This window comes from Rhea pennata, chromosome 5, assembly GCF_028389875.1.
Source record: "Rhea pennata isolate bPtePen1 chromosome 5, bPtePen1.pri, whole genome shotgun sequence".
NCBI lineage: Eukaryota > Metazoa > Chordata > Aves > Rheiformes > Rheidae > Rhea > Rhea pennata.
Window position 1 is genome coordinate 23,677,557 of NC_084667.1, and position 12,444 is coordinate 23,690,000.

General features: G+C 43.6%; 1 protein-coding gene across 1 annotated transcript in view; it reads right to left on the minus strand.

Moving 5' to 3' along the window:
* Window positions 1-8,652: 8,652 nt before the first annotated feature.
* Window positions 8,653-12,444, minus strand: part of CD44 (CD44 molecule (IN blood group)) — a 59,375-nt gene continuing 55,583 nt past the window's right edge. The window contains exon 21 of the mRNA XM_062576281.1: window positions 8,653-11,530. Coding sequence (XP_062432265.1) covers window positions 11,314-11,530 — 217 coding nt within the window. The 3' untranslated portion in view covers window positions 8,653-11,313. The remainder of the gene's footprint in view (window positions 11,531-12,444) is intronic.

Consider the following 12,444-nt stretch of genomic DNA (forward strand, 5'->3'; position numbering starts at 1 on the left):
TCATGTATGATTGACTGACTCAGAATGCTAAAGATAATTGGAGATTTGAGTAGCAGGTATCTCGTCAGTCTTGCTAGGATAAAATGTGCATGAGTTCAGGCTGCAGAAAGACTTTATGGCTTGGCCACACTTTTGCCTCCTTGAAAAGGGACCAATAGAACAACCATGGGACCAGTTAAACCGGGTAGCATCTGTACAAATACCTCCTTCTTTCTTATGTATTTTAAAGAACACAAACACTATATTTTTGACCAAGACAAGTGAGCATTGCTTCTCTTTTATGGTCGTCTGTTACCATTAGGCAAATACCTCTTGGCATTAAGGCCATGGCTGTAATAAATTATATTTAATTAAAAAGGAACTGTTTTTAAAGGAATAAAAATATTAATAACAAACAGTTATATCGGAAAATTCCTTTTATAGCCAAGTAGCTCCATGAGCATGATTCAAAACAAAGAAAAGATTGGATGGCAAATACTGCTGTCCCTGTGTGACTGACACTGGGTATCTCTTCACCTATTCAGAAATCTACAGGGTCGTTATATTTGAGGTTTTGGAGAGTAAATGTCTGTAGCTATACATATAGGAAATGTGTTGATGTACCCTTGTATTTTAATCTTTCTTGTATTTTAAATGAGATGTAGCAGGTATTATCTTAATTGGATCTGCGGGTAGAATAGTGCCACGTGAGTTACTAATAGCAGTAGATCCTTCCTGATACCAGTTTTGACATTTTGTTGAAGCATGATGTCCAATGCCTCTCTGCACTTAGTGTAGATAACGTAGCTATCAATGTGTAATTTCAGTGAAATGGTGTATACAGTATGGATAGAGGTGCTTTAATTTAATTTAATTGATTGCTCTGCACTGAGCTATAATAGAAAATCAGATTGTCTTTTAAGATTTTGTTCTACTGTTTGGATTTTTGTTTTTATTTGAGTTTATATTTTCCTTATGGCAATTTAACTGAATAAGCTCCATAGCTTAATAACTGCTTTATCTGTCAGTTATGGAGTATCTTGTTCTGATAACATTCAGAATCATATATGCAGTCAACTTATTGTAAATATGTTATTTTTAGTTTACAGCTCTCTAACCAGCATGGTGCGTGCTAGTACCTGCATGTGTGTGATTCCCTGGCAGTGAGTGATCCCAGTGTAGATTTGCTGCCTTGCGAATGCGCTAGTTACTACATTAAGAATTAATGGACACCAAGAATAAGTAGTTTATGATTCGTTTTCTTCTTGTTTGCTTGACATGTTGGAACACTATCACCGTAAGTTTATTAAGTTTAAATTAGCACAATAAACGCGGGAAAATCCACCTTAACTGCATTTCTCCCTTTGGACACCCTATTTCCTTTGGACTCCGTGTGCACTGTGCAATGGTCAGTCAGTCCATAGCCGCCTTCTAGGATGCCCCTGCAGGGCATCCCTTCCAGGTCCTCGCTGACTACTCCAGGCTCCTTGGAGGCGCGTGGCGTCACGCAGCAGCACCCGAGCCCGGCCCCGAGCCCAGGGCGGCTGCCAGGGCACCTCGCCCCAGCCTTCCCAGTGAGGTCTTGGAGAAACATTGATAATAGACTCACAGGCAAATTTCCCCTGCTACTCGCATGGTTAAAATAAGGATATCAGTCGTTATCGGAAGTTAAATACAAAGCTAAACGCCTCTCAAGCTGCAATGGCTGATATCCATGACGTCTGCTATTTACCAAAAGAGTGTCTGTTCATAACACGCACATACGAGCGCTCTACTCAGTATCAAAGTTCTGGTGAAAACTCGACTATAAATCTGAGCTGTGAGAAAACAGGCAGCTTCTGGAGTGAAAGTTGGAGGTGTTACAAAGCATCACTGATACTGAAAGGTTTTGGGAAACTTTGGGCGAGATGAACAGCAGGAGCTGAGTCATTCCTAGATCCCCGGGGCCTGGTTCTCCTCCCAACTCAAACATTTCCCTGTAAGCGGAAAGAGAGCAAAACCTGGCCCCAAAGCGTGGGACGTGGAAGCACGGTGAGACCGAGGTCAGTGTTTCGGTTTGCACGGCACACCACAGTGCCCTGCACTACCCGGTCCTTCCCACCGGCGTCCCATGGCACCTCCCAAGCGTGACCAGTCCTGAGCTGGAATCTTCTAAGCTATTTCACGTAGAAAGAATCAAAAACAAGAGGGATCAGGTTTCTCTCTCCCTTACATTCGAAAAGGGCCCCAGATTTTGAAATGACATAGTGTACAGTATCTATAGCACAGTTTGTTTAAAAACTAACGAATGCTGACGGTAACATTTCTCCCCCCCTCTGGGCTCTGCTCCGGTGTACCCTAGTTGGAAAGCCGTGTAGACTAAGCCTGTTTTTGTAGTTCAGACCCTTTCTTTTACAGCTTTCTCTAGCCATTCCCTTCTAATGCTTTCTTATGGTGTAAACTGATTTCTGTAACTTTCATGTATAAAACAAACTGGACATTCTTTCTATACTGGAAATAATCATGAATACAATATTTCACTAAATATTGTACCTCTTATGTACATATCATCAATAAATGTTGGTTCATAATTTTCATGGATTGTATGTGTGAGTATTACTGCAAGGCTGGGCTTAATACTGAAATGTTTCGGTTACGAATTGAGATAAAACAGAATGACCTGAGAGGCTCCCTGCCCTGAAAAACTGCAAGAACCATAGAAGATCGTTCTGAATTTGCTAAGTGCTAGAAATGTCACCCCTCACTGGTGTACTCTAAACACTAAGAATATTGCAGGGTGCTGACTGCACCTGTGTTCGTTTGTCAAAAGTCCAGGTTGCAAAAACCACAGTTCTTGGCAGTGAGGTCTAGGGCGATGCACGATGCTCTCTTTTATATGTAGGCTGAAATAATAATACTAGGGTAGTGGGAAGAAGTGTTAGAAGAGAAGGAGGATAAAATAGAATAGCTGCCATGGCTTTAGAAACCTCACTTCACTCCCTTGTCTGCTAAAAAAATAAATCTTTTCCTCTTAGCCCTAAAAAAAAAAAAAAAAAAAAAGGAGTCTTTAGCTGAACCTCTGGCCACTTTGGAGAAATATCCTCTATTTAAACCCAGTCTGCCAAGTTTCACAGCCTGCAACACCCTGGGCTTGTTTCTTACTAATCTAACCGAGGTCAGCCTTCGCTTGAGAAGTTTCCAAAGAAAAGCCGGGCATGGCAGGAAGTGGCTTTGGCAGTTCTTCAGCTGGCATCCCTCCCTCTGAGTCACTAACGAACCAAAGTCCTAACACAGGTTAGGAAGATATTTGGGCAAGAGATAAACCTGAGGCTCGGGTTATTTGCTGCCATTACTATCCCATGTCAACACTTCTTGCCGGAGGCAGGACATTAAAACATCCTGGCCTCATCAGCAGGCAGTGATAATAAATGCCTGCTGCTGACTTTAAGCCCTCCTGAAGTCTGCTGCCTTCGGGATCCTCATCATTCATACATTCTGTATCTGGTGCACTTCAGACTACTTCCATAAAAGAAGGTCATCCATTTTCTTACACATCATGCCAAAACATATGAAACTAAAAGCACAATGCTATCACCTATGTTGACTACTTTTTCAACCTATTTATGTGAGAATGAGCTAAAAAAAGCCATGGAGGAGCTGCTTCGACAATTATAAATTGTCCCTTTTAAAAATACCCTTCGGTAAGCCCTTGTAAGCCCCTCGCCTGCCTTTCTTCTAATTCTCAGTGTTACAAAAAGAATTATTTCTGGACTGTCTTTATGGCTAGAAAGTGTCCGTCGCTCTGAGAAACACAGTGATACAGAAGACAGTAAGTCATGAATCACTGATCCGTATTAAGAGGTATTTCTATATGATGTCCCCTCCTCCTTTCGGCATGAAAGAAAAACAGAGACAACATTTCAGAGTCAAGAAGCCTTAGAGACAATCTTCTCCTTTGTATTAGACTATACATGTAAACAGAAGATTATGAAAGAAGCAGGTGGCCCAGACATACAGTCTCCAGGAAGAAAGAAAAAAAAAAAACACTAAAAATGTCAGGGTAGCCGAAATTGTTCGTCGCGAGCATTTGTACTCCCAGGATGTGCAAATATCCCAATGGGCTTGAGCTCCCCTGCACGAGAGATGCTCCGCAGAGCCGACACCAAGATTGCGGGAGGCCTGGGGAGCGCGCTGGGGCCAGCGAGAGCTGGGGTGCCGCAGAGCCAGCAGCCTCCTGTGCAGGATGCCCAGCAACAACTTGTGCTGCAGATGCAGCCGGACGGAAACTAGATCTCATGAGAGATTAGGTCTTGCGGTTGCGGCGCTGCTCCCGAGGCAGGCAGCGCTGCAGCGATAAGCTGGACGCGTGCGCACAAGCAGATAAAGACAGAGCTCTGCTGGCACCGCTCGCGGCACCTCTCCAGCGTAGGACGAAGGAAATCAAAGGCCCGTCTTTCACAGCGCACTAACTCTGATCATTTTCACTTAGTGCTGAACCAAAAGGATGGCTGTGCTTTCCCATACTCACTTGTAAAATTGAGCTACCTTCGCTTGGTTGTTTCCTTACTTGTGTGCCGGGAGGTACTTCATGGATCATTTTCTCATGGTCCTTGGACACCCCTGGAGACCTCTGAGAAAGCAAAGAGCAGTGACTCCTGAACTCTTTGAAGGGAAAAAAGAAGAGAGACAAATCTAGGAAATTCACCTAGAAATTCATTCCACTATTTTATCAAAATTACCTGGATTACCTAAACTGCCAGGATTAAATAAACTTTGTTAGCTTACTTCTTTACCCCTGATTTTGCAGGCACCATGTGAACAAACACTGCTCTGAAGAAGACTCACCAAGATCCACACTTCTGCAGAAAATGAGCACAAAGCTGCCCCTCTGAATGCTGTCTGAATGCTATTTTACCTGCGCAGATATAGACTTTAACTAACCTGCAGGCTTGTTACTGCCTCCCCCTCCCCCGCCCCGCACAGGGGCAAACTTCACCTTTTTTGAACAAAGGATAATTTGTTTTTTGTTTTTTGTTTTTTAATCATTAACTTAACAAACATTCTTACCTGGAGGCCATTTCAAACTTTCTTTGGTGGCAAGAAAAAACATTAACTTGAAAATGAACCACAAAAGAATAACTGCAAGAAAGTCCTGATAACTACAAATGTAATTTGTTCCTACTTGTAGATCTGATGACCCACTGCTACAAAATAAAGCCATTCTAGGTATGTTATAAAAGAATACAATTGTCATTGCTGATTGTACAATAGTTTTACAAACAAAACAAACCCAGGGTACTTCCACACTGCGATACGTATGATCAGGCGGCATTTAGATATAGGTTGCCACTGCATGAATGAAACCAAAATTGTTTTGAGGTCTGAAAAGTAAGATTAACTGAACATATCTAGAGATCAAGAGATTTTCTGTGAGGCTTCTACCATTTAGGATTTTTTGTCCAAAGCATTTGCAGAAAGCAGTTTCTCCCCCGAGCTGAGGAGTCGTGCAGAGCCCAGGACACTGGGCCCGGCATAGCTGGAGACTTGTCTCCCCTCCAGGGACGCTGCCCTGAGCTGCTTCAGCTTACGAGGAGAGCTCAGCCTGGAGGCCGGGCGTGAAGTCCTCCCACTGCACAGACGGGGCTCAGCAAGGGCCCCGGTGAAAAAGCAGCGGCAACCCTGAACACAGCTGATCACGAGGGAAAATGTAGTTATTTGGTTTATTACTGTGTGTTCTGGGTAAAAGGAAATTGTGGTGGCTTCGTTCATGCAAGGAAAACGTGGTCACTGAACGTAATCTAAGCTTTTTTAAAAAATTAAGCCAGGAAAAAGAAATAGCGGTGCCAGAAGCTAGAAGTACCCCAACGACTGCAAGTAAATTTAGCTCTGAGGCTAAAACACTGCCGTAACCAAACCATCTACGTACTGCAACGCGAGACTAACGTACAGGTAGCAGAGCTCCCACCGCGCTCCAACACCGTGGCCTGGAGGGGAAGGCCCCGGAGAAGAGGCGGAAAACACCTTCTTGGCTCCCCCTCTGCCCTGGGCTGCTCCGGGAGTTTGAGCGGCGCCTCGGCGGACCCGGAGCCGGCCCGATTCACGCTGCCCCGCCGCCCCTTCCCCGCGGCCACCCCGCGCTCCGGCCTTCGGCGCCGGCCCGGCAGAGCCTCCTGCCTCACCGCCGGGCTGGCGCCCGAGCGGGAGAGCTTTTTAATATCGTGAAAGGTGTTTCAGGGTTGCCTGATACGCACACTTGATTTTATGCCACATCCTGTCTGAATTGACAACCTTGTCTTCCGGTAAATTTACACGGACAGTTTTCTCCCAGGGGTAATATGTTACTTCTAAGCATTTTATTTTTGTCTGAAGAGAAAGCCATATTATGCTAGGCATGATGAATTTTCCAAAAAAGATAATTCTACACAATTACACCTCCTGTCTGAGATATTAAAACTAATTTAAACTACACCTTTTTCTGGAAACAAAAATTGCTCATCTTCTCACTTTACAGTCCTTGAGCATTTGCTTTGATCCAAGTCATCATTTTCACGTGTTTCTTTTTCCTGAAAGACAGCACAAACCCAATGACATTCACATCAGCGTTCAACATGCAGATTTCCGTGGGAGAGAACTTACGAAAATTGGTTTCATCCATCCCTTCATTCAGCTGAAAAGCCCTTGCCTGTAGAGAAAGCAGTTTTAATAAATAGTTGGAGACCACTTAGGTTAGGCAAAATCTCTATATTTGCTGGAACTGCCCAGAAAAAAATGGAAGGAAGGCTGAGCTTAAAGCATATGCGCAGTTTTTACCGTTTCTGCTTTACTTACACTTTAAAAATAACCAGCTCCCTTGAGGGCAGGAGATCTTCCCTGAGGATAAATTCGTTTTTTTAATTTCAATTTTTTCAAAAGAGATGTGCTGCAGCACAGTCGACCTGGGTGAAGATCCACTGAGTCTTGCACTTCAAAAACAGGAAGGTGAGCAAGAACAGGAACGCTCTAGAAACCTTATCAGAGTCGAGGCATTTGGCCAACCCGGTGCCGAATGTGTAAGCCGGGCCAGCGGAAAGTACAGGCTGCGTGCTCTATAGAAGACACTGTTACTCATCTGTGCCAAATTTGCACTTTGCCGCTCGTTTCTCATAGTCCCAGCCAGCTGCTCTCCGCGTTGGGCTGGTGACCACGCGGCAGAGTAATAGTGAGAAGGCGGCTGCTGGGGGGAAATTCATCAAAATTAGTTTGCAAATGGGGTGGTATATGTGGAGAGGGACTGGAGGTGGGGGGTTCACAGGGAAAGGCCATTTTTTTTCTTTCTTTCTTAGAGTTGTGAAGCATGCAAGTGCCAATGTCCTGGGGAAGCTGATGGGACTTTCCACCAAGCAGCACAGAAAATTCACACTCCCTTCGCTTCCCTCTCCCGGCAGCAGCATCCTCCCTCCTCCCTGAATCCCATGGGGTTCCCACCTTCAAAACGCCCTTCTGTAATTCCTGCCCCACGTAAAGAAATGCGCTTGCTCCCCCGCGTCCGCGGAGCTGGACCGGCACCCCCAGGAACAGCGCTTCTCCTTCCACATTCGCACCTTCTTCCTCTCCCCAGAGGAAACGCTGTCCCCAGGGTCTGTGCTCTTTAACCAACCAAACCTCTCAGTTCGTTAGAGCAGTCAGAGCCTTGAAATGTTTGATAAGGCTGAGAAAAGACTGGTGGCTGCAATATTGAATATTTCGTCCTAAGGGCCAAATATACCAAAAAATAACCCCAGTAATTGCTGGCTTTCTAAGCACCCTGGCTTCTGCGTATGCTGAGGCAAAACACGGTTCTCAGAGGATGTAATTTCTTTCCTTCGTCTGCAGGAGTAATAAAGCCCAGCGCGAAGCAGGATCGCGTATTAACCCCGTCTCTGCCCAGCACCGCTGCTGTGCGCTGCAAGGACGCAGGGCAGCGACCTCCTGCAGGCGCTGGTGCCCAGCCCAGGTGCTGCGGCCCCGCTTAGCGTGGAAACCAGAAACGCCACGCGGAAGACACCCCCGCGGCGGGCACCGCGCCGGGCAGAAAGAGCCGCCGCCGCGCAAAGGGCTTAGAGCATCCGCTCACGGGGACGTGAAAACTGCACGCCCATGCTCTACTTTCAGGAAAACACAGGGGAAACGATTGCTGCCGGTTGCCTGATGAAAATACTCCATTCCCACAAAAGGAACCACCTCTCTCTCAAACACACACCCCTGTAGGGAGGGTTTCCATGCCAGAGACGGTCTACAACTGCTCAGGACGAAGGACCACCAGGGGCTGATCGCAAGGGCTGCTCAGGTCCAGCCTGGTCTCCTCAGTCTCCCCACTCTCCCCAGGTCCACACCAGGGTGGCCCAAACCCAGCTGGTCCCTCCCCTCCGAGGCAGCGCCCGGGCGGCACGCCATCTGGGGCCGCTGGGCGCTCGCCAGTGCTGGAGAAGGCACCGTCTTCCTCGGCTGAGCTTAGCTCGGAGCAGGCTACGGGCTCCCCGAGGAAGAGCCGAGCCGGCTGCTGCCTGCTAGGGCGGCTGGCGCGGCGTACGAGGCCGCACGCGTCCACGTCTACGTCTGGGCGTGGAGCTCACAAGCAGCAAACCTGAGCTCTGGCTCACCAGCACGAGAAAGGACCATCCTCCTGAGCAGCCCGCTCTCCCCCTAGCAATGCCAGCCTTGTTTTGTATCCTCAACGTGGAATCAAGTTTATTTTTGGAAGCTCATTTTACAATTCAATCTTTTTTAGCAATACTATTTCTAGTTACAATTTAGAGATATTTTCTTTCATTCTGATTAATTTGTTAAATAAATATGCAAATATATCAAGTGCTCTCTATAAAAAAAAAACACACATAATGAACAACCCCTCAAACAATAAAACTGAACTTAATACAAATACCTTCTATATTACATGTATGAAATGGCCATGTAGTTTTGAAACTGTAATGAAACTTGATTACAGATGAATCACATGACATAATCTAAAAGGAATGAGCATATATGAGTGCTGCCTCTGTAAAGAGAAATTGAGCATCTCCCTATTTAAAAATATAAAAAGAAGCCCAACAATATCATCCATGTTTGTATAGATGCTGCATGTAAGATAAATTAGGAAAGTAATTTTCTCCATTAAACATTTGAATACAGAGAGGAATAACATGCTGCAGTCTTCTTTCAGAAAGATTTAGCCTCAAGACACTGAGTTAACTTCTTTTGATAGAGTTAAATTAGTATTTAAAGAGAGGCATAATCCTTATTCTGGATCTCTACACTTAGCAGAATAAGTATATAATACCAGTTTTAACACAGCCTTCAACAGTTTGTTTCGATTTATAGTGACAAATAGAAAAACTTGTTTAAAAAAATTACAAGAATGAAATAAGAAATCAATGCACAAAGTCAACAGACTTCCCTCAGCATGGTTCAGCATTAATATTTGTGCTCATGATGGGGCTAAATTTGGCAGTGGAACACACGTACTGCCAGCTACCCCCACTGCCTTCACCTTGTTTGAACATCTACAGACCGTGAGCTATGTAGCTGTTCATAGATGAAACGTACTGGCATACAGCAAATTAGGAAGTGTCCTAGGTTTCCCTTAACATCACAGCTTGTCTTCGGTCCTATTGCCCAGGCATAAATTTCCTCCAGGGAAATCTGCCTGCAGGTAGCAGGGCAACTCATAAACACATGGAAAACTGCTGAAGGGCTGTAACTGAGAAATATAATCACAACAATCTTGTGCTTTACGGTCCAAAAAGGATCAGTTCTGGCTAATGTTAGTATTTTGCCAGCTGAGTACTCATCTTCCAATTAGCTTAAATGGAGAACATAAAATAGCATGCTTTAGCAGAACAATTTTAAATCAAAGTGCTTTCAGCAGTGAACAGGAATATCTCAATAACCCAGTTACAATCCGGGTAATAGTCTCCATCCTACAACTAATAGAGATCTCACTGTTTGCAATTACCTTAAATTCTTTAAGACTTTTTTTTTGAGGCAGCCCAATTAGAAGTTGTCATTTTCCCTCCATTCCAATATGCTTTCTTAAAAGTGGCACAGACTACCGGCAGCAAATAATTTCCTTTCTGGCAATTCCTATTAATATAATGCACAGCATCATAGCTTAATACAAATACTTTTCATAACAGACATATAAACACACAATAAAAGCATATGACAAAGCAGCTGCAGCTATTTTACTATATTACATTGCTGGGAGAGTTTCCTTTAATTTTCTTCGATTTTTTTTTTTGGTAGAATTTCAACTTCTAGTACCAGTAAGAAAGCTGTATTTCTTCTGATATTTTTATAAAGCAGAGGGGGAAAAAAAGTGGGTGAAATAGAATTCATAGAAAGTGAACAAGACCATATAAACGTAAGTTTTAAAAAATGAACAGACCTGGATAACAGAAGCCTCGCTAGGCTCAACATAAGGAAGCCTGGGAGCAGGGGAAGCTGGAACCCTGTTCTTCAGAAAATAGAATACATCTGATGATTTCCAATTGCTTGATTTATACAGGTGTGATTAAGCTGGGGTCATTCTATTTTACTCATAAGCCTTACTAATGGGCTTATTAAAAACATACACAAATCGTGACCAGTGAATAAGGGAGGGGGAACAGCAATGAACACCTCAGAAACTCAAGGATAACTGTACAGATTGAGATAATAAAGTATAGAAGTTTATTATGTATCAGCTCATGTTTTCATGTCTTTATTCCCCCTTGCGAGAAGGCTTACGGTATGCCAACAGACACTTAAAAATAGTGATAAATAAACTTTGTCCTTCTAGGTTTCTCTCATTACAGATCAAGTTGTAAATCGTTATAAAATGTCACTTTTTGCCTATTTTGAAAGCATCTACCACTCTTCCTGGCTGGAAGGCATTTCTGAAGGATTCTGAAGTTTTAGACATTACATAGGAGACCTTTATGGTTCTAGCTTCATTTTCACTCTTGACATTTGTTCCTCACTTATTCTTGCACCATGGCAAGTCTAGTACCTTAAGTGCCTGTAAAGTGGAGTGACTCCTGTAGCTCCGCACAGCGAAGATACTGCATCTGGGGAACAATGACATAAACTTGTATCCCTCCTAACACCAAAGACACAATAAGTGTCCTCCATGTAGGAACTGGGGAAAGAGAAATTTATGCAACTCTTGGGGGCTTATTTCAGAAAGTAAATGTCATTTTTGCAACTTGGACATGATTTTAAAGTAATTAAAAAATGAAGAAAACTTATGTTTAATTATGTTCAAAAGACATCAGTAGCACAGTGCATCTGTGAACTCCTGTCCAAGTTCCTTGCGATTTTGATTTCCCCAGCTCTGATCTCCTTGGCGACTTAGTGCCATTATACTCCACTCTTCATGTCAAGCTCCTGATGATTTTGCGTTTCATCAAGGGTCAGGAATTCGTCACATGCTCCTGTTCGGTCATTTGACTGTTCTTTATGAACCAAGTGCACCATTTCTTGCGATTTGCTGGCTTCTCCATTTAATCCACCTGTCTTCCTGTCTTCTACTGCCCCTTTGCCGTTGTTAATCACTAGCTTTTTCTTCTGCCCACATCTAGTAAGAAATAAAAAGAAAATAAGCACCACAAATGTAGACTAACGGAAACAAAAAATGAAAATTCTAGTCAATATTGAGGAAAAGACACTTAGAAATGAGGCCTGTCTGCCAGTGCAGACTTAGGTGGATATTTCATTTCCAGACGAAGCCACCATTATCTATATGGTCACCATGAGTTTAGCAGAAGCCCACTGATGTGATCACCAACTACCTCCATTACAAATAGGACTAGCATGCACTACTGAAAGCTAGAAATGATTTGCTAATATTTGACTATTTCCATATTTATGAACTTTGTATATATGCCACTGTAAGGACAAGGCATGCTAAATCAGACTTGGGACTAGACCTCTGAAAGTCTCAATTTTTTGAGATGGCTGGAAATTTGGATCAAAAGACCAAGTTCTCACCTACTTACAAAAGACAACTTTTTCTTTCTCTGTATTAGCATGTCAGGCCTAAAATCCTGCCAACAGCCAGGGAATAAGGCAAGATTACACTTGCTATTATCAACAGCTTAAATCATTAAGAAGACATTAACATACAGAATAGCTACCATGTTTTTAAAATTGCACTCACTCCAGTGCTACCCAGTAAACCCTGTATTTAGCTATGGCTGAACATAAAAAAAGTCGCTAAATGCTAGCACTTTAAAAAAAAGGTAGTAGTTGTATACCTGTCAGCTGTGCCCCAGACTGTTAAGATGGTGCTCTGGCTATGCTGTGCTGAATATTAGCTTGTCGTCTTTGAACAGCCTGGTGCAAACTGAGTGTATACAGCACAGCTCTCTTCAGAGGGACACTGGCTTTGTGAAGTTGTACTGATTTTGTCCAAATGACTAATTTGGCAGTTTAATTATACTATTATCCTTGGGAAGTGCCTTCCTTTATGTTTACAGACTGACATGCAAC